Source organism: Trichoplax adhaerens, genomic scaffold, assembly GCF_000150275.1.
Source record: "Trichoplax adhaerens TRIADscaffold_18 genomic scaffold, whole genome shotgun sequence".
NCBI lineage: Eukaryota > Metazoa > Placozoa > Uniplacotomia > Trichoplacea > Trichoplacidae > Trichoplax > Trichoplax adhaerens.
This window is the reverse complement of record NW_002060960.1, coordinates 234,594-257,732: the sequence shown is the minus strand read 5'-3', so window position 1 is coordinate 257,732 and position 23,139 is coordinate 234,594. Positions and strand designations below refer to the sequence as shown.

General features: G+C 33.5%; 4 protein-coding genes across 4 annotated transcripts; 2 read left to right on the top strand and 2 right to left on the bottom strand.

Moving 5' to 3' along the window:
• TRIADDRAFT_60837 (uncharacterized protein) lies at positions 1-1,146 on the bottom strand (the record flags this gene model as incomplete). Its single annotated transcript, XM_002116777.1, has 1 exon — positions 1-1,146. One exon carries the CDS (start codon positions 1,144-1,146, stop codon positions 1-3), a length of 1,146 nt encoding a protein of 381 aa, XP_002116813.1.
• Positions 1,147-6,096: 4,950 nt separating this feature from the next.
• On the top strand, positions 6,097-8,454 carry TRIADDRAFT_60836 (uncharacterized protein; the record flags this gene model as incomplete). Its single annotated transcript, XM_002116835.1, has 4 exons — positions 6,097-6,118; positions 6,993-7,043; positions 7,550-7,777; positions 8,321-8,454. The coding sequence occupies 4 exons, from the start codon at positions 6,097-6,099 to the stop codon at positions 8,452-8,454; spliced, it is 435 nt and encodes a 144-aa protein (XP_002116871.1).
• An 844-nt stretch (positions 8,455-9,298) lies between these two features.
• On the top strand, positions 9,299-16,445 carry TRIADDRAFT_60835 (uncharacterized protein; the record flags this gene model as incomplete). Its single annotated transcript, XM_002116834.1, has 17 exons — positions 9,299-9,744; positions 9,840-10,170; positions 10,283-10,473; positions 10,548-10,722; positions 10,807-10,956; positions 11,441-11,638; positions 11,923-12,084; positions 12,457-12,813; positions 13,060-13,207; positions 13,297-13,922; positions 14,047-14,238; positions 14,704-14,838; positions 14,975-15,152; positions 15,492-15,526; positions 15,732-15,914; positions 16,014-16,073; positions 16,149-16,445. 17 exons carry the CDS (start codon positions 9,299-9,301, stop codon positions 16,443-16,445), a joined length of 3,864 nt encoding a protein of 1,287 aa, XP_002116870.1.
• A 1,489-nt stretch (positions 16,446-17,934) lies between these two features.
• Positions 17,935-20,883, bottom strand: TRIADDRAFT_60834 (uncharacterized protein; the record flags this gene model as incomplete). Its single annotated transcript, XM_002116776.1, has 4 exons — positions 17,935-18,048; positions 18,443-18,559; positions 18,726-18,800; positions 19,987-20,883. 4 exons carry the CDS (start codon positions 20,881-20,883, stop codon positions 17,935-17,937), a joined length of 1,203 nt encoding a protein of 400 aa, XP_002116812.1.
• Between the last annotated feature and the right edge of the window lie 2,256 nt (positions 20,884-23,139).

Genomic DNA, 23,139 nt, shown 5'->3' with positions numbered 1-23,139 from the left:
TCATCTTCTTCTTCTTTCATATTCTGATGTTCTTTTTAAAGCAGCAATTTCGCTTTTCAATTGATCAATGACCGATAATAAAGTATCAGAGAATTTTCGATTACTTTTAACTTGATCATCTAAGAGGGAAAAACGATCGCGGAAAGAGATCATTTCTGTCTGCAGAGAATCCTTGCTTTGAGCTTGTTTTAGATTGGCTGTTATCCAAGTAACATTTCGCTTGCAGCTTTCAAGATCTTTTTGCAGTTTTGCAACCCTAGAGCTAACTGCAAGGACAGTAGCATTAGAGCTCCTTTGATGAGATTCAATAGTCTTTTTCAAAACAGCCAAAGTGGATTGAGTTTGCTGAGCTGTAGTAGTTAAATCAGAAGATTGAGCATATCCAGATAGCTCAATATCCTTGATTTTTTGGCATGCTTGAAGAGCAATATAAGGAGGCATGTTGTTATGAGGTCGATTGCCTCCAGCATACCTCATACGAGCACTGCTAATTCCAAGATGATAATAGCCACCGCCAGAGTATCCAGGGCCCTCATTAGGTGTATTTCCTAGTAAGACACCTTCGCCAATAGCCCCATTCTTGTTAACTCGAAAATCATGCTTATGATGAGGCATTTCATTGATAGTAGATCTATGTTTAATTTCTCCACCTTTTTGACCAGTACTATAACTTGCAGATTCTACTCTACCGTCATAACTTCGACCACGAAATGATCCAGCAGCAATGACAAACCGACCTTCAGCTTGGACGTACTTTTTCCATCCTTCTGGACAGCTACCTTCAAAATAAGCAATCTGTCCTACATCAGTAGCCTGTGCTGCAGGTAGTATTTGAAACATTTTACTCATTCCACGATCCAACAAGTTGAAACCTTGCGTTAAAATGTTCAAGGTTGATTTTGCAACAGAGAGAGTTGCATCTAAGACAGGTCTTACGATTTGCTCTCCGATAATCTCTCCTGGTGTTTTAGGAAGTAATTCTATGGTTCCATTGTATTTTTTGATTAACCGACTACCAGGTATCAATTCATTATTGCTGACAGTCGATGGATTCTGCCAGCCTTCATGTACAAGATCAAGCGATCGCATCATCGAAGTGTTCTCCTGAGCTAATTCAGAAGCAATTCCTTTAATACAAAGACTCATATTGCCAGCCTGAAAGGTAATATCAAAGTAACAAGAGTAAATGAATGAGATACTTTTATTTTGATATCATTTTTGCCTAAAGGCATGGAAAGAAAGACTTTACTAACGTCTCGTTATATAGATGGCATGATCATTTAGAATCTTAAACGAAATTGATAGCTTAATGCTTTGTATTGATAGACATTTTTGCCAGGGCAATAACAAAATTTAATATTGTGGCAGGTAGAAAGCAAATCTCAGTTCAAACACGAACATCATTTTTACCAGGATAATACGTATTAACAGGTTATAACATTAAAGATATCTTCATCTAATTCTGATATTGATGCTTGCTTAGATAGAATTAAAACTAAATTTATCAATGCGTTAGACAATTTAGCATTCATCAAAGTAAGAAAATGTAATTAGAATAATAAGAAAATAAAATAACTAAATCGACGTAGATTCATTTATCATAGAAAGTTTCAATGACAAATTGGAGTAGTGCTGATATTGATAGGTGTTAATAACATGATATCTAATTAAATATGTATATCTTTCAATATCATTCAACATCCTCTAGGAATAATTTTAATGCCTGTTTCCAAAGAAATTTTTTAGTACCGTAAAATCGAGTTGCCTTAGCCAAAGACTGAGACTAGACAATATCGTAAAGTATGTGCTGCAAATTGCGCCTATAAAAGCCATCTATAATATTACTGTTACTATTATTGAGAATCTTAAGTCAATTTAGTATTATATTTAGTTATTATGCATAAACATGAAAGGGAAAAAATTAGAATAAATTTTCTGCATTAGGAGCACATTAGTATCAGAATGGTAAAATACTGCTTTAATTTCGATGCTGTTTGGTTAGCATTTTGACATAATACTCCGTATAAAGCTAACTTTGAAGGCGAAAGGATGATCGTTTAAATCCTAGAAAACTAATTATTTATTGAAAAAGAAGGCATTTCGTATTATAAATGGGATAAATAAACATTAAAGAATATCGTATAGTACGGTATGCAAATTGCGTTTGTAATCCCGATGACGATATTTTTTGCAATCATAGGCACTAATTATAAATATATACAGAAAAATTAAAATGAAACTTTATCGTTACTAGTCAAACAGCCAAATACTGCTACCGTCTCAGTGCAATTTGATTACGGCTGTGATCTAATATACAGTATGAAATTTAACTTTAAAGACGAAAGTGATGCAGTTTAAAATCTGGGAAATATATCATTTATTGGAGGATGATGTGTTTTTATGTTACCATGGGGTGTACAAAAAGGATCATGATATTCTATCTCAAGAAAAGCAATGTAAAATAAAATGAATGGCTTATGACATAGATGAAATGCTTAATCATCAGCTAGGAAAATGATGGACTCGTGAATCATAAAATTCTATAAATCAAGATAGTTTCCACTTACAACTAGCTAATTGTAGTTCTTTCTTGATTCGTAATGCCCAGAGTGTTAAACAGGACGTGGTGATAAAATTATAATTAGTAACTTGAACTTCTTCATCTCCTTTTATATCTTTAGATGGCATCTTTGCTGCGTAAACAGTGAAATGAATCATCACTCAGTTTTAACTTTTGTTTTCATAAAGGAACATTCCATGCACTTTCGGGCACAAAGTGCAAATATTGCTGAAACATAACCTTCCTGGATCTCCTGTGATGTTTCGGAAGATGGTGTGATTACCATAATTGTAAGAAATGACAAGAGGATAACTGGTGAAAAAGTAATCTTTCTTGCTAGGTGTGTGAATAGAAAATTGTGCACAGTTATAGCGTGTGTAACGACGTGACTAGTCGAATAGTCATGATAAAGTAGAATAGATTATAAAGCGTGCAAGATTACCTTGTAACTTGCTACTAGGACTAATTCACTCGATAGATGCACAAATATCGACGTTATATTACTAGAAGCACAGCAGGAGATAATATTTATAACGCGAATGACTAATAAGAATATCTTACTTCTATGTTTATACTAATGTAGTTCTATGATATAATTTAATAAGAATGTAAACAGATTTACACAATATAAAATGTTCAATATAGATTATACATACATACGAATATATGGAGTTATGCTACGGAGTAGTGAAAATAACTTAAACTAAGCTCATAAGCAAATACAGTAAATTGATCAGCTATTCTATCATAATATAGACTAGTGGAACCACCCTCATTCTACTCCGTGTACTGCACAGTATGCAGTCTGTATATATCTATACTTTTTACTTTACATTATCACCTGTTACTTCGCACTGAGTATATGATATGCATATGACTTAATCTGATTTTTGCATTTACACGAATTATTACATTTATTTCGGATTATTCTGATCAGTATGGATATAGATATAGTTATAGATATAGACATAGACCCTTTAAATAAATAATTGATAAGCAGCGATAAATAGCTAAAATTCAAAACTTGCCTTATAACATATCGATGAAACTGAACTTTCCAAGTGCTCTGATTTGCAAATATCTTATCATTGTTTCTATAATAAATCGAATCTTCCCTACAAGGATAACTAATAATAATTAATCTTTCAAAGGTTCTGCAAAGATTTTCTTCTCTATTAAAATATCAAACTGCATCTACAGTACAACAAAAAATCAGCACTTTCCTTGAGTACCCTAGCAACTGCTATATTGTTTCTGAACATAATACTATATATACTGAAATCATATACAGTAACATCGATCGATGTTCATTAATACGAACAAAGTCTAAAGGCATAGAGTCAATGGAACAGAACTCCAACAAGAAATACGAGAATCTATAGTTTCGTCTTTTAATATTCGCATTTCTCTTGAATACAATCGTTAAGTCTAGGTAATGCAATTTTATAGCATTATCCACCTAAGTAGAATATATACGATGATTAATAACGAAGAAAAATTTTAAAACTGTGATAAAAATTCTAGGACCTAAACGATTTTGTTAATAATTAAATAGACTTGTAGTTTATCGACCGAAGCAACTAGCTATTGCAGAATGTATCGATATTTAAAGGTTAAGATACTATACTAATACTACTATTTTTAAATGTAAATACTCTAAAGAGATGATAAAGGAAAATAATATTTAACTAATAGTAACCAGCTACAGTGACGCTTAATCGGAATCTATCTATCTCATATGAGATGATTTAAGCTCACGATCATGTAGGAGGTAAGTGAATCTTAGCTTACTATCATATCTTCCTGGATTCAATCAAATAAATGAAGTATCAGTTAAGATCTCCTTTATAGGTTGGATTTATGAATGCGAGTGACATAGAAATGGAGTAACATACGCATATAATCAATTAGAATGTTAACATTTTTAATCACTTAGTGATAGAGTAAATTACAGTAAGAAATTATATCATCTACTTTGATGATAGCTTGTTGACAATTATTCTATAAGAAGTAGTTTCCTGTAAATGACTACGATCCTCCTTCATATCTCCATTTTACTCGTAGATATTATTTTATTTATCTGAAGCTTAAACTGATCCGTTGGCTATTATCCAAGTGAAATCATTATAATATCGATAATTCGATTCTAAAATGGATTGCGTATTTCTTAATATTTATTTCAGTATAGTGTATCTATATCTCATTTTATGCTAAATAGAGAGGTAGATTAAAGTGATTGGACTAGAATAACTCATCTGCCTAGACTAGAGATAGGGTAATTTGCCACGAAATCGATTGTTTCTTTGAACTCACTAGCCGCAAAACTATGTCAATTTACTGTTAGTTACTTTGAGCATTTGCATTTGATTTATGTGCTGTACTACGAAGGACTATTTCGGGAGATCTCTATATACATATATAGGGTGTTTAATAATATTTAAAACGCTAACGTTAGAGACAGTTAATCTCTAAATTGATTTCCTAATTTACCCTATTCATGGTGCGTTATGACTTGGGAGCAAGTAAATTTGTGCTAGTTCAAGGATTGATATATGTGATAAAGTGTCTTCTCGAGAAGCTTACGAGAATTGCAGTTTCTTGTCAACTTTACTTACTGCATACTAGGTTCGCCTAATTATAAAGTACTACCAAGGACTTTCTCGGGACGATCTCTATATACAATCTTACATACAATTTATCGATTCTCCTACAATCCAATAATCTTAATCTTCGATATATTTGGGGCTTGTCACACACCACTAGTGACAAAGTAGTCTACACACGCCAATCCTTGCGGAGAACGCCACTTACTAACTTAAAGAGGCGAGATTAGCTATATCACCAACTAATTCAGTTCCAACAACCGAATACTATGGTATAATTATAGCGTCACAGATGATGTAGACGAGATAGTCAGAGATTTACTATCATTTATTACTGAAGGAATCTTGGCACCCAAGATTATAGTCTTCACAATTAAATATCAATTGAAAACTAGTTGACTATCTAACCGACTAACGAACTAAAAAGGAATCTTCAGGCATCAGCCTTTTATAGTCTCGTCAGAAACTCCTGGTGCATATAATATAAAAGTATCCTTTTAAAAATAATTATAATTTGGACGAGCTTACGCATCGTAACAGGGCTATACTACAATCGAGTAAAAATATTTTGTAACATGTTGAAGCGTTTGTTGAAGAAGTAATCGGAATGCTGCAGCTGTGGAGACCAACAACAAACTTACAAAGTTGAGAACAAAGGCATCTATAAGATCAACGCCCTTGCTTTCCTAACCTAATGCAGGATTGGAGAAAGTCAAAATTGGGCGTTGCATGTGGGAATGATGGTTATGAATTCATAATTAGTTTTAAAATATGATAATTTGAAACGTGTTCACTAAACAAAATCAACGATTCTGATAGGCTTAGACTGTCCTCTTTTAATTATGCTTAGCCACCACGCTTGGAGCTTATTTGAGCTAGCGAAGGATTACAGGTGGAGGACTATCATGATCAATTGATGGTGGAGCTTTCCATATGCCAGTTTCATCAAATCAAAGTAAGATATTGTATTACTAACGGAGGAGTATGGGATATTTTCATCATAATAAGAATGATTACAGCATCAGTCGATTATATCATAGAGATTGAATAGAGTTCATTACAAATAGTCATCATTGCTACGCTGTCTACCATGATGATTGGATAGTAAAGTTGGAGAAAGAATTACGTGCGGATCAGTAAACAAGTAACGGACTTATTAGGGCAGTTATTATCATCAATACCAAGTTAGAATACACTCTAACAGTTTGATGCTTATTTCGGAAGGATTTTTGTACTCTCTAAAACTGTATACTGTAATAATCCTTACAATAACGACTTTTCGTAGTCAAAACGATAGATATTATGCTGTTTGCATTGCTGAGTTCTTATGACGTGAATAATGAATCCTTTTTCTGGAGGTTAGAATTACAGTATAACAGGATGGAGTAAATGCTAAGTTGCAAATGTAGATTTTTGTTTTACTGTAGTAAGCGATGATAGAGCTAAGGCAAACAATTCCAATTTCAACGATTTTTTTAAAGTCGTTTCTAGTCTCATTGGATAATTATTGACAGCTCTTGCTCATTTGAACCTCAGTAAGAAGACAAGACTTGCTCTTACTTAGCTCTTAAAAGAAATTCGTATGGGTACTAGTCTGCTTTGCTGCTGATTATGTTTTAGCAATCAGCTTGTAATATAGCTTACAAGGAGTATTAACATACAGTTTTTCAAGATATTGTATAGGATACGAAAAAATCTTTCTAGCTGCTTTCAATTGACGTAAAATTGCAAAGTATCGACAGTATTTAGAATCTCACTAGTGTTGTTAGTTCTTTTTAATCCTAATGTTCTAGTTCTTATTTTGAATTTTTTCTTGACTAAATCAATAGGTAACATGTCTGTATCGAATCAAAATCCGACTAATAACAACGAATATCAAGGTTAGCCCCTCAACAGCATCAATAAAGTACTACTACATGTATTATTCCTTAAAAAAGAGCACTGTTTTGATTGTATTTATTGTCCTATTTAGCTAAGAGATCGGCAGTATTACGTGCTATTTGAGTAGCTAAGGCTGCTATGTTTATGCTAAACATATTTTCGTTAGGATGGAATAGAGATTAGTTTACACTAGGCAGATATTCATTCGTGGTAATTAGGAAAACAATGATTCATCGATTATTTCTAAAACATTTTGAATTGCAATGCATGAAGTAGAAGAACCGCTGTAGCTTTGATCCGTATGTTGCAACTCGGTCCCTTTAACTCCTTGAACAGAATATATGCCTTCCATTAGTTTTGAGTCATGTTAGATGCAAATTTACAGTAGGAGCCGTTATAGCATCCTACTCGTTGCATGCTGTTATAATAGTTTTTCATGAATATCTGTCTTCTATCCATTAATTGTGCATAGAATGTTTGCAATTAAACTTTCTCCATGTTACAGATTTATTACGACATGTTATGAAAGTTCCAACTAATCGCTGCATCATCAGGCAGAATTTCCTGTACAACATCTGCAGTCGATTACAAGATATCGATCAGTGTGGAGGCCACATTTGGGTTCATGGCAAACGAGGCAGTGGTAAAACTGTTGCAGTAAGCCAAGCAGTTAGAATAGTAGTAGAGCAAAAGAAAGCTTTTCACCCAAATGGCGTATACTGGATCACAATCGGTAAGCAATATCATTTTGTTTGTAATAGAAATGGTTAAGCTAGAAAAGCATGGATTGGTGTAGTCCTACAATTATCGCTATCAAAAGCTCCTTGCCTTGGATATATCTGAGATAGTCGATTTGAATAAACACGAATGGTGAACTAGTGGATTATTTTTAATCGTTATGTCGGCATAGTTTCCCAGCTAGAGCTCCTTACTTTAGATATACGTATGTTAGACCTTGCATTTAGATTCATTCAAATGAAGAACTAACGGATTATTTTCAATCTTTATGCTGCCATACTTTTACAGCAAGAACTCATTGCTTTGCATATATTATATACCCTACATTTGGATAATCTCTAATGGAGAACGAGTGAATTATTTTAAATCGTTAAGCCGGCATGCTTTTCTAGCCAGAGCTCCTTACTTTAGATACGTTTACGACCCAGTATTAAGATAAATTCTTATGGAAAACTAGGAGATTATATTCAATCTTCATGCCGGCTTACTTTTCCACATTTAAACATGATATGTGTTCATTCCTGTCTTGTTTATTTAGGAAATGCTAAAAATCAGCGGTTATTTTTAATTTTGGAAAAGTTATGCCTCGAACTCGGTCTCCAAGGCATTGATCTACCTCAAAAATTAGACGATGTTGTTGATCGCCTAAACCGTTATTTCCAAGGTAGTTAATCATTCATTTATAGTTCGTAATGCAGCTCCTATCTTTACATCAACGAGTTCAACGACTGTGCAATGTGCATCCTTATGGACGTACTTATCCATTTTTGGTCTTGATTTTCTTGCAATATGTTTATCCTTTTCCGGCATTGCATTTTAATACCGTGCTGCATGCTGTTTTAAGCGAATAAGAATAAATCGCAAGCTCTATTTATCTTCGATGATGTACAAGAAGAATCCAGTCTACAGTATATCCAGTTTGCAAAGAAATCAGTCATTACAGCACCTTGGATAGACGATGAAAAACAGGAGACATGGACTTGTTTACAATCACCTGTAAGTATTGATACGATTAAAATAACAACATGGAATTAGCTCTGCCACTGAATTTGTTCAATCTCAACAGTTGGGTTGATATTGCCATATCCTCTAGCACATAAATTAGTATATCCTTTTCGAATAGTAGAAATTTCGTGTGGGACTTCCATTAAATTCGTTTCATTTCAACAATGCAATTAATTTGGCCATGTAATCTTGGGATTGATTTATATAATATATCCCGTTTTAAATATTAGAAATTCCTTGCTTAGGAGCACCTAATAACAGTGTCATCCATTGGTGTATTTAAATAGCGTTGTCGATACACTTAATTTCATACTGGATAGTGCAGGTGATAGCGTTTTCGCCGTATTACTTCTTAATGATCTATAAAGATCGTAATGTATGCTTTATTTATTGCTCCTGAAAGCAAGACTAAACTAAACATGAAGTATCAGACTTAAGATTAACTTTCTTCAACTAGTAGGGTTGTTAGGTTAGACTACATTTAGAGAGAAGATATAAATTGTCTTACAATATGTTTCATTCACAGCCAGGGTTAACGCAAAATGAATCCATGGAAATTTTAGCACTATATCAGCCTGTAGAGGTTATCCAACGCTTAAGTTCTGAAAATGTAGTCAAACAAGCTGTTGAAATATACCAAAATCTACCAATTGCAGTTGCTATTATGGCTGGACTGAAATTAAAGACTGTCAACGAGTGGAAAAACCTTGTAGACAAGTTACAAATTGATGAAGAAGATGAGAATGAAGAATGTGATCTCCGTCCACTCATTCAATTCAGTTTAAGTCAGATGGAAGAAAAAGATTGTCAATTAATTCGATTGCTTGGTGTTTATAACCCCATTCCCATTCCTATTCAATCAATCTACTGTCTATGGAGACAAAATCAAGAAGATACGATCCAATTACTGAAGCGTCTGGATGAAAAGTCTCTGCTTCTGTATCAAGACGATGATGGGTAGTTATACCTTATTTGATATATTATTCTTTATCCATTACCTCATTGAAGAGATCGGTTTTCAAGCCAATACCTACTTTTATTTTTAATAATAGATGCATCTACTTCCAAAATGCAGTGATCGACTATCTCCAATATCCTATCGATGAAGAACAATCTCAAGATTCGTATATCAAGCGATTAAATCAAACATTAGTAGAGCGCTATTTACAATGTTATCAAGGCGATTGGAATGCTTTCAAGGAAGATTCTTACTTTTTTGATCACATAGTAGACCATGCCATCAAGGGAGATTGTTCAGCTAGTTTGGAAACTATGATGGCAGACTGGAGCTGGATTGTATCGAAATGGAACCTATCCAGTACACAGCAAGGACTTATTACGGATTTAAAAAGCTACAAGAACTATTTATCACCCGTTGATGAGGTATCAGAAATCATATTAGAGAGTCCGTTGCAAGTGAAATACGGCCATAGTTTTAATCAGAATTTCTTTTTGTCAAAATGTTAATCCATTGCTATGGCGTCAATTTTTACAGAAAAAGAAAGAAATTAAGAAAATTTATAGCATCATGAAAGAATTTGGTTCCTATTTGAGCTTTAAAAAGATCGATTTGATTCAGTTTCTCCTGTTGTGTAGCAGTCGTTATAGCCTCTATCGCAATAAGGCCTTGAAATTAGCTGAAGAAAAAGCGCAGATAGATCATTTGCCCTATGCCTACATTGCAAAGTAATTACCTAGAACCGATATTATCGATCATTTTTCATCGTTCGTTAATTAACTTCTCTTAAACCCTGATGAAGGTATCCAAAATGGAAACGATGGGGTACGGGGTATACGCAAACGTTCATGGATTTTTCCCGCAAGATCACTACGTGTAGTAGCGATATTGCTGATCGATGCTCGACACCTTATGAACGTGGAGGGGTTTTAGTTCCTGCCACCATGAACAATAAAACTGAAGAATGCGAAGTTGTGGTAAAGTTCCTTTCATAGCTATAGCTAACTAAGCTGTTATGTCTCTGTTAGGCAATAATGAAGTTCAATTATAATTTGGTGTAGCTAACGGTGGTTAAGGAAGATGATGAAACAGATGAGGAATTCAATATCAGCAGTAGAGTTGAAGTTAGCAATCAATGGGTTACACAAATTCGAATTGGGCCTAAAGGACATCGAGATGAGACGATTTGTTTTGCCTTTGCCATATCCGAGGTAACCTTCATCTGTTGGACTAAATGTAGAGAAAGGAAGTAATTCATTTAACAGAGTAGTCATTTAACCTACTGTAAGTCTAAATTTGAGCCTGACTTAGGTTGATATGATTGCCCTTTCGATGACGGCTTTCTCCTAAATGTACCAACGTTCAGAAATTTTGTCATATATCTCTTGGGAACATGTATCAAAATGATTCACACATATACGTACTTTATGCAGTGTGTGTATTTTAAATTAAATTAAATGCAGTATCTCTTTGCAACATGTGTATAAATAATTCGGATATACATGGGCGGCACTTTGCTTAGTCAGTAGAATATATAATTTCGAAGGCGTTTTTATTTTCAGTATCGATATTCTGAAATTTTTCTAAATAGCTCTTTGCGATATGTACAAATGCGATAGATACATGTACAAACTTTATGCAATTATTGTAATTTGGAAACTGATATTCAGCCATTTTTGAATTAAATGAATAAAGTGGAAGGCAGATATCGGGCAATACTCTGACACTTGGAAAGTCTTCTATGGTTATGGCAGAAGGGAATACGAATTTGAAGACGAGGACGGGAATCATAATCCGTCCAAAACTTTAGCTAACCTTGAATTTCCAGCAAAGTGGGATCTTGACGAGAAATGGTACATTTTAACGCTGGCTAGCGATAGGAAAAGTATTACAGTAAGTCTGAATTTGAAACTTGTTGCAGCAAAGATCATTTTTAACGGTATTCATCAACTCTTTACATACAAAACGAAGCATTGCATATTACTATTTGGTTCCACTCTAAATTTTTTGGATATCTACTCACAAGATTGCATTTTGCCTATGTAGAAAAGAGTAGCTGTGTTGCATAACTTATTCTGTTATGATGGCATTCGCGTAATACAGTAGAACTTGTTGTTAATTATTAAATTAATAGATTTTGATGAAATTGATTTAAAACCATGTTTTATCGCTTTAAGATGCCTATCATGAATGAGAATGTATTTAGAAGGACAGAGAAATCAATTACGTCTGATAATGAAATCCAAGCATGCAAATACTTGGCAAATGATACCAAAATTATGTTCTGGTATCATTATGGAAAGCCATCAGAAGATCTTGCTGCGACCAGCGCTATAGAGGTGGGTAATGAATCCTGTATTTACTGATACAGTTAATTGATCCATTTTTTTCAGATCAACGCATTATTAACCACAGATAAAATAGCAGCACCAGTGCTATTCTACTAAATCATTTATCCCCTTGTAAGATTAATTATACAATTTTAATAGTGTTAAAATATCTTAAAGATAAACTTGTTATTATGAAATTCATCAAGAGAATCGACTGTACGCTATTCATCTAATAGTCGTTAAAATATAGTTCTTGCTTAATGTTCTTAAAACTCTAGTGTGTTAATAAATGTGAAGAATTGTTATTAGCAAAAAGCTAAGCTAAGCTAAGAAAGGGCTGTGAGTTCATCTAATTGGCAATCGTTGTAATTAATACTATAGGTATGGCAGGTTGATCCATTTGGACACCAATATACGTGTCGTGTTCAACAAAATATTCAATATGCAGACATGATATCATTCGATGGAGCACAAAGTGCCAATCAACTTAGACTCTTTCGTGTCGAATGTGTTATAAGATTGCGTATCTATACCATTTTATGGTATAAAGGCATTTCTACCAATACTTCTGCTATCGGATTCTTGTCCAGCGCATTGAAAGATAATCGAGAAGATTTTGTTCCTTCCTTTAATCATCGATTCAAGCCCTTGTATTCTCATGAAGAGGGTATTATTGATTTGGCAATATCTGATGTAGAGTCTTACTTAGCGATTCTCAATATGCAATTCGAAATTCTGGTAAGTTTTCAATTTATGTAATTTTAATTTTACCACGGGACTTGTTAATTTTTACCGTAAACCAGGCATTTTTCAAATACATATAATGCAATTCCTAGAAATTTATAGCATACAGTTATCAATAACTTTAAATAAATACAGTAATATCTATAAAAAGTTGACCGGAGATTGCTAGGTTTACGGTACTTATTTGTACTTTATAGTACATACCTTAATTCACTTAAATTAAATATTGGATTGAAATAGATCTTTAATCCTAGCCAACTCGGAACCAAGCCTTATAAAAAGCTTTTTAGTGCCATGGGAACCATAAAACTATTTTTCTGCCCGACGACGGTTGATTTGTATACTTATAGTAATGATAGCCGAGAAGCCTACAAATATATAGTCGTAGGTAAGGGAAAAACTTTCTTCCTCCAGTGTACACGTGTTGATTTTAAAACATTCGAGCCATCTATTGCTACCATTATTATTCGAAAATAGAAAATAATGATGACACCTTTACGAATAAAGAAAGTACCATTCCTTGGCGACCTGCAAAACGTCGAAAATTAACGAAAGGAGAGAATGAAGATGAATATTACTCTGACAGCGGTAAAGATGGGGATGGAAATGATGGAAGTGATGAAGATGAAGACGATGATATGGCAAGTCAAGGGTATGATGCAAATGATGAAGACGATATTGAAAATCGGAGTGATGAAGATCCAAATTTTCCAGGCGCAGTTAGTGGTAAGAATAGCAATAGGGCGATAGGATACATTCGTGCAATACTAACGGTGATAATCATGAAATGGTATCTAAAAATAGTCACTTCAATATATATACGCAAATATTCAGCTTCAAACAAACCTTTTACATTTGAAAGTTATAATTTCGAAGGTAACCATGATGATCAATCTTCAAATTATGATGAATGCGACGATGAAATGATGGATGATGATGACTGTGATGAAAGAAGTAGTTTGGCGGAAGAAAGTGCAGATGAAATAAATAATAGGAAATCGAATAAAGAGGAAATAGTCTATTCTTCTTCTTGTTGTTACATCAATAACATTCCTTATGTTGCAAAATTGCTCGAGATGAAAAAGTGGCGATTAAAATTACAGGTATAATGATGTTAAAACATTTATAATTTCCTTACGGAGTCAATTTTTTTGTATACTTAAAATTAAAAAAATGATATTCATGAAATAACATTATCTTCATGGTCTAACTTTAAATATTTCTTAGATTTATCAAGGCGAGGAATTAGAAGAATTATCCAGTCAAGATTTCGATGACCATAAAGCTATTAGTCAATTCTGGTGCTTTCTCTACGATGATTTAAATTCGGTTATTTTAATAAAGCAGTGCCGATCCTATGAAGCGAGTGCGTTGTATAAAGATCGTTGGAATCGTCACAATCATATTTCTATTCGCCAGGTACTGTCCATGTTTCTCAGAAATATTTAACTGGAAAGGTGATATTGCCAACCAGATTAAATGTTCATCTTGAATAGTGCTATTGTTCTGCTAGTTTATGTTATAAACGATATTGATTTGCTGGAATGATTTACGAACGGAATGAGAAATATTCTTTGAAAGACATTTTTTGCTATATTAGCACCATAATTATTTTCTTTACCCATACCGCTATAAGTCTGAAAATTGCTTTAGCTTTTTGAAGTAATTTACGCCATTTTAAAGCCATCTCATGTTAGATTAGATGTCACACAGTTTTTCCTATGACATGCTATAGTAATCTATATCACCTTTGCCAACGGAAATGGTTGCAAGTTAGAAAAATTTAAATTCTTTTAGAGCAATCATGTGTTAGTTTTATTGCTTTTCTTCCGGTATCAGATTGTGAGATTAATAATTAATTAATCTACCTTTGTGCGATTGTAGTTTAATAATCTGCAGAGTATCGATAAATGTTCTTGGTTGGTAGATGAGCTACTAGTAGAAGGAGCAACGATAGAAGTTTTAAGCTCAAGATACAGAAGGGCGGATAGTAAATATCTATTTATTATAGATATTCAGGTAAAAGAATAATATTTACGATGCTGTCATTCAGTTTTTATCTTGACTCATCGCGCTAATAATAACATAATATAATATTTAATCTTGCAACTCGACTTTATTTAACCGCTATGAAAATAATATTTTATTATTGTAGCATTCTGATGGCACTAATCAGACTGCGGTTATGGGTATTCAGCGCGATAATGGAAAACTGGAAATGTATTACGACCCTAATCGAATCCATCGTAAAACACAAATTCTGCATTTCGACGATTCTATCTTAGCCTTACAACAAGAATCTTTCGATCGTCGACGGAATCTTATTAGGGCAAGTTAGATTAGATTTATTGACAGATTTATAACGTAAAGTAATTTCTGTACTGAACAGATACCTTTTGGGTTATTTCATAAGTGGTCAGTAGTATTAGCTATAAGTCAGAAATTTATTCTTTCAGGCAATTGTAAATTCCAGTAAAATGCATTAGTATATTTGGTTTCCATACTAAAACAATTACTATCTTATTCAATATTATTTCTGTAGTTAACTGTAGCAAAATTAAATAGCTATAACAATCATATGGCCAATCTTTCAATATTTTTATATCCGTTAGAACAGTTATTCATTAATAAATTATATAGATGTACCGTAATTAAGTTTTACACGTGTTAAGCTTTATATAAAGCTTTAAGAATTGATTCCTGTAATGTACGTTTGAGCAGTATTAATTTAAATAGTGCACCAGAATGCTATCTTTGTGCTTTAAAGTATTTATCATCCGATACTGGCTACTATTACAGAATGCTTAGGCTGTAGATATTTATTATAATAATTTCAGCTATCGGTTTTTGACCTGATGATATTGCAACCCTGTAGTAATCTATAATATCTAATCTTTCCTATGAACTTGTAGCTCTTCAAATTAGAAGATAATATTATGGAGACCAAACTATTTCAGTCACAACAGTACTACAAAGATGCTAATGGATTTGCTTGTAAAATCAATATTGGAGAGACGGAAGCAAATATTGTAACGTCTAGTTGGAAAAAGGAAAATATGATTAAGAATTTTGGTCACTACACTACAGACTTATTTGTTCGTACAGGCTTGAATAGAAAACAGAATACGATTAATGAAATTGGAATATCAGTACTATCATTAATTTTCTTTTTTATTTGTCTCTTCTCTCGACAGATGAATTACGCTAGTGATTTGGATGGCTGCTATTTCATACAGAAAGGAGAAGACGTGATAGTAAGAATATAATCGATTCCGTTTTTAACATCTCCTGTTTTATAACAGAAATATTTTTATGTTTATGTTCAATAGATGATCGGTGCAGACGGTAAACTCAACGTCAAAGGATATCAAAATGCCATTAGACATTTTAATCTTACTACCAATTTATGTTGGAATAGTAGTACTGAATCTCGATTTTTCATGGTAGTGGAAAAATTGACTTGCAAGATACAATTGTACGATAAAAATACGATGCAGTTAGTTCGAACTTTCCAATCTCCATTACTATTTGGACAACTAGAGAAGATTTATGTAAATCGCCAGCAGTCTTATGTCATATGTCGATATGATTCTCATTTATTTTACATTATTAAATTAATCAAATAAATTCTTGAGCAATGTTATAGAGAAAAACGTTAACTTTTCTATCTCTTAGATTCGACTCAATTTGTAAAAATAGGATAGCAAGCTAAGGCTTACCGGCTACATGATTATTAGGTTAAAGCATTTAAGATTGGATAGATTTTGATTTAATATCGTTGTTGTTAATAACCACAAGATTAACCATATTTTCTCTGATTGTATGAGTTATTCAAATTTCAAAAAATGAAACTAGTTAAACATGGTTATACTTCTATAACCCCTAATTATGGAAGTATTTGTCAACAGTTGGCTGTATCGAGTTTTTAACCTATGTTCGTATTGTTTATAAAACAAAATAAATTGAAATTTGCTATTTTAATCGTACAGTGACTTTCCTTCATTAAAAATGAATGTACTTGTACTTTTTTAGTAATACTGCTGCATTAACTAAACTTTATGATTGTATTAGATAATGAAATGTACATCTTAATAGACAAGCTTACAGGTACTACTAGTTAGGTTTTAATTTTGTTGATTTTACGCTATCTTCTTTGCCGCCTTGTAGTATCGCTTACTCTCATTATTATTATGGAGATTTATAGTCGCTACTACTAGATTAGATGGAATACAGTACAATGCCAAAAAAGCCATTTAGCAATAGCTGGAGTGCTCGAAGAAAGTATTAATTTCTTGTCCCAGATCTAGCTTGATATTTGAATAGAGTATTCTAAGCAGAAATTTTAAATGATGCAATGGTTACCCTTCAGTTAGGACGTAATTCTAGAAATAGGGATAGGAAATGTATCATTGAAGTACTCTAAATGTTTGGTTAGATCGATGAGGGTTTTATTATAATTAATTTTAGATATTTGCTATCTTATATTAATCATCCTCTTTAGTATTCTTAATAATCACCTTCTATTTTTACCGAGATATTAATCTTTTTTATATTGAATTAAGTACTAAAGCAACCGTAGCGATATGAATTAATATCGGAAAAGTCAAATATTTCATAACAGTATATCCTAAGAAATTGTGCTGAATTTAGTTTTAATGGGCCTATAAACAAATCTATTCCAATTCTTGATCGGATGAAGTAATCTAACTGCTAAACCGTATAGATAAATGCATTTAATAGCTTACATTCTAATGGAACAAGTGATATTTTATTACATGATTCATGATTACTTGGATGATTAAGTTTAATAAATTAACTGATCGAGTCAACATTAACAACTAGCGTAACCATATTCGTTGAGTACGGCTTATACAATCATTTTAAATGAATTAATAACATTCAGCAATCATTACTCATCTATAGCATTGATTTAACGATTATATATAGATGTTATTCGTTTTCTTGTTTGCAACTGTTTATACCTGTGTTAGAGAAGCAGAATTAATAAATTTGAAAGATTTTCCAATTTAAGATTCATATTTTATGTCCCGTTTCTCAGTTAAGTTATTAATCACTTTACCGTATTTATTAGACAAACCTTCCATTTTTCAGTGATTAAGAAGGGCTAAGAGATGTTTCAGCTGGAGCAGAAATATCTGTCGACTGATTTGCTTCGCTACTGGTCAAACTCGTATTATCGCCTTCTGCATCTGTAAATACAGAATTGGCCTTTGTGATAAAATAATGATACCATTAGTGTTCCAATTTAAGAAAATTCACGGTTTTATAGTATATCAAGATTTAATATATTGCTTTTTCAGTCGTTATTAGTGATAAAATATCGTCAAAATAATCTGTTCATCTCATTCAACTTTAGAATGTAATATTTACAGAATTATCGCCTGTAGAAGATAAATTTTGAGACTCTTCCGTCATGGTAGATACAGAAGTGCTATCATAAAATGGGTTATGATTCCTGACAGTAAAATACTAGAATAAATTGATAGCATTATTCATTAGATAGCAGATATTAGCCTTAAATATTATAGCTGTAGTGATCGATCAGTTTGCCGTTAGTAGGGTAGAGAGTTAAGTGTTGTTTTCGACTAATTAATTGACTTACATCAGCTGCGCTATATTGAGGCTGTGAAGTCGCAGTTAGTGGCGGGTTAGAATTATCTACGTTAGTATTGCTGGCATCTGCAGTAGTATTATGCTCTTGTGGTTGCCTATCGGAAGACTAGCAATTTTTAAAGCAATGACGCATAACCTGGTTAGTTTCGATAAAGAACCATTGAACTACATTAACATCTGCTTCATTGTACATCCTGTACTGTAGGTAGCTAGAATCTGCATAGACAATGTCTACAGATCAGTCCTAGGAGAGTCGTTTGTGAATCACTTACTGGAGAATGGTTCTGATTCCTCGTACCAACCACGTTACTATTCGTGTTAGTATCCAATAGTGATATATCAGGAAGCTAGAATTTTGGAAACAATTGATAGAAATTTAGCTTATTTCAGTACAGTTATTGTAGTAGATAATATATCACTGCTTACCAAGTGATGCAATGAATATTGTGGGTGTAAATAACACCATGGTACAAAAGTTAGCCGGTGCAGATCAAATTTTAATTTTATACTACGCCTAGTTTTAAGATGGATATTAACTTTGACTATGTTTGCTACGTTAGAAGAAGGACAATTTTTTTGTTAATAATTAGCTAAGAATTGTTAGTTAAAGTAAAAATATTCATTATGCACATGTAGTCCTTTTCTATTCTATACTGTAGATATCTATGTAGGTAATCTTCTTGGATCAATAATACTATTTGAGAGTATTGGATAGCTTACGGTACTCAATGACAGTTAAGTTATCATTCGTGAGCTAATTGGAAGTTGGACATGTTGAGAAATGATGGAATTTATTTTATCTCATATAGATGGTATTGCATTGCATATTGGACATATTCAAAATCTGACGTAGAAGTGCAAGTACTGTACCATTTCTTATACTGTTCCTTTATCTTGCAATATCAATAACAGCAAGTTAAAAGAAGCACTGTGGTGTACTAGTTGGGAGTTTCCTATACTGTTTCTGTATCTTAGAAACACCAACAACTATTGTAAGACCCGCTTCTGTTACATATATAACGAAGGATTAAGCTTGATAATTCTAGACTTCTATAATGTATTGATGATTCTTAGTAAGTACGTAGATTAAATAAAGTTAAAATGCTCAATTACAATATAGTTAATCCTTCATTGTTCGGGAAAAATTAGCTCTTATGGATGGATATCGATAGTAGTCGATTAAATGATTAAGCAAGTGTTGTTATACTGAAATATTATAAATCAATTTTAAACAATTTAAGGTAGTCAGTTCTGATTGTATTCTAGTTGTTTACATCAATTTCTTATTCGTCATCTTTACTACCTAACATACTAATATTCCTAGAACGAAATGTTTACTGTATACATTTTGCATAAACTTACTCATCAAAGTAAAATGCCATCAATACCTACGGTGATATAGGCTACTACCTATCTCAACTAATGGCTTGAAATAATTCAAGTTTAATGGTGACTTTGAAATTCGTCAACAGCGTGAGTTCTCTCACTAGAAAGTCTCTTCAATTCGTGCTAGATATACTTTTTTTAACTAACCTCCTCAAATCCAGCATTGTTCGCGGCTATAGGCATCGGCATCCTCGGCAGCATAGGATGCATTAAACTGTGATCAGCAGTTAGTATAGAAGCAACTCTCGGATTAGTGTTCCTTAAAGCATTTTGTAGAAATCTAGGTATGGGTAAACCTTGCTGATTATTACATCTACCACGTCCAGGACCACCATTGAGGATAGATCCAGGCGCTAATAGTTTTCGACGAAATGTAAGGCTTGGATTTGGTATAGGATTCCGCAGGGGTTCAAAGGCAATGTGCGTCTTGCATTGATGAAGATGACGAATTAATGGATCGTTTTCCCTGTTCGATGGAGCATTTGTATTTCTTATTTGATTAAAGCCGGAACTTTGGTGCCCTTGATCAGTGATGAATTCCCTTCTCGTACGAGTTATCGGTGGCGATGATTCCATTGACTCTTCATTATCCGACTTTTCAGCTTGATTTGGTTGAGATTCAGGAAGCGTATTCGATTGATTCTGTTCATCAACGGTTGATTCAACACCATCAACATGGCCAGTTTCATCATATCTCGATGTTCCTTTTTCTACTTTTTGGTTGTCTACTCTGCTATCATGGGTATTATCTCCCATGGTTTGCTTGGATAGTTTACGAGGTATCTCTTCATCGTTGCTTGATGAAGAATTTGCTGTTGAAGATTGAAGTGATGTACTAGTTGATAAATTTGTTTCAGACATGGCTGGACTATTCATGGGAAAGGATGAGATTGGGTCGTCGATGTCAGCGCTGTACAGTTGCTGATATAGGTCCCTTATTAAATGCTCTTGGTTAGAGCTGCGAGTTGAGTTTGCACGAATTAAATTCTCAAGGTCACTATCCCACAAGTCTTGTACATTTGAAGGCTGATTGTCATCTTCCATTTTTATTCTGCTGTCTTCACCATTAGCGTTATTCAAGTTAGCAAAAGTTGTTTTATAGATCTACTCTCACTTGGGTGCAATTAGAATAGCTCATCGTATTGCAATCAAAATTATTAATAAGGGCTGGAGATGGATAGGATGAGATTTTGCATTGACGCTTTCATCGTGCAAACATTGAGATGAGTTGCTGTTTGCCATTTCGTTGACTATATTTGAATCGATGTGAACTATATGGCTTAGGTCAGCAAGTGAAAGAAAGGAGAGAAAAGACTTATATGGTATCGAGCCATAAAAATACATGGTCATAGATGACTTTTTGCTACTATATCGATAAAGGAATGGATATCGGCGGGTGCCATGTACAGATAGGATGACTATAATAAGGAATGGCGTTTGTGGAGACATCGATGTGTCAAATGACAGGTTGTAGAAATCAGCCGGTATCTTTTTTGATGATTGTCATTACCTCAGTTCACGATTGGTGGCTTTCAATTTAGACCAGTAGGAATTTATATTATGGGAAATAATTGCTCCTGCTCGGCAATGTAGTTGCCAAGGGTTATGATTAGTTGATTTTGATATTAAATGCCTGTAACAGAAGGCCGACAAGAAATGATGATAGTGATCGCGATACGATTTATATACGCGTATATCATGAAATGTTTCTAGCGCGTATATCTGCAATTTTTTTCTCTCGAGATGAAGTCGATTTTTGCCCGACGTCGTAGCTATTTCAATACTACTGCTAGTTCGTTTTTATCCTTATTGAGTGATGTTGATTTGAAGAACTTGATGTGTCTGCTATGATTAGAAACCATGAAGAGTAGGTATAATCAACTATGCGGTTAGGTAGCTGGAAGGACTTTGGTAAAATGGAGTCTATCAGGAGTCTCTTGATGAAGCACATTTCCCTTTATAGATGACTAGTTTTATGCTTACGGAAGTTTTAGCCGTCACAGTCTTTTTGAAGCTACTATATTTATAAAAATTTATGATAAAATTTGGATATTGGATTCTAACAACTTTGAAATTGTAATTTAAAGTTGATATCCTTGTTTCTATGCTGCAACAATCCATGGAGTATCTTAATGGTTATTGGATAAACTAATAACAAGAGAAACAATTTGCATATGACTAACTACCATTTTTATGCTATATCCTGCAATAGAACGGTAACATTGCATGTTGCAGAGATATTCGTATACGATTATTAAATTAGGAGGATAACCATTTCAAATAAAGCTTATACCGTAGTTACCATAGCAATTTGATTGTACCTTGTAGGCGTGAAGTATCGCTATCGTATGGGAGGAAATCGTCTAGTATACTACGGGTAGGAAATAGATAGCGATCTCTGCTTCAAGGTATTTTATATATGCTGTCATCATTATTGACAACTTTCTGAGTAGCTTTTTGATAATTGGATAAACGAATAAGTAGAGAAGCAAGTTACACATAACCAACTACCGTGTTTACACCATATCCTACGTGTGAACGGTATACACTTTATATTAAATTGAAAGATGTACTGTTAAGTCGGAAGGATAAGTATTCAAAAAAGACGAATGGCGTAGCTGCCTTTGCGACTTGATTGTGGCTTGTAGGAATGAGGTATTACTATCGCTTGGGAGGAAATCATCTACTTTACTACGGGTACAAAATGGATAGTGATTTCTGCTTCAAGGTGTTTTTACATGCTGTCATAATCAGTGGCAATTTTTTGGAGCATCTTTATGATTACTGGGTAAACGAATAACTTGAGAAGCATGTTACACATAACTACTACCATGTTCACGCCACCGCTTACGATTCAACGGTATAACTTATAGAACTATTTCTACTCTTAATACTACCCTTAGTAAGCAAGACATACTAGCAATCAAAAGATGAATAGATTGCCAAGTGTAGCGCTATATTAGGATATAAAAAAATCGATTCTTCGACCTATTCAATGCTAAGGGCTGGGTTTTGTTATTAATAGATATGGACAACTTGATACAAACTATATCGTCTTTTATTTATAAACAAGAATGGACGACTTATACTACTTGGTGATTTATTCAAAAATAGGAATGGACAATCCCGGTCTACTGTGTAACCTTTTCTTAGCAATTGGTTTGTAAATAGCTAGTATGGCTATCATTGCTGCATGGTATTATTACATGATTGGCGTCTTCGATCCGGCGAGATAAAGATGCAAGCGATTCTTGCCAAATGATATTCAATATTGACAGTCTACAAACGAATAGATAATCA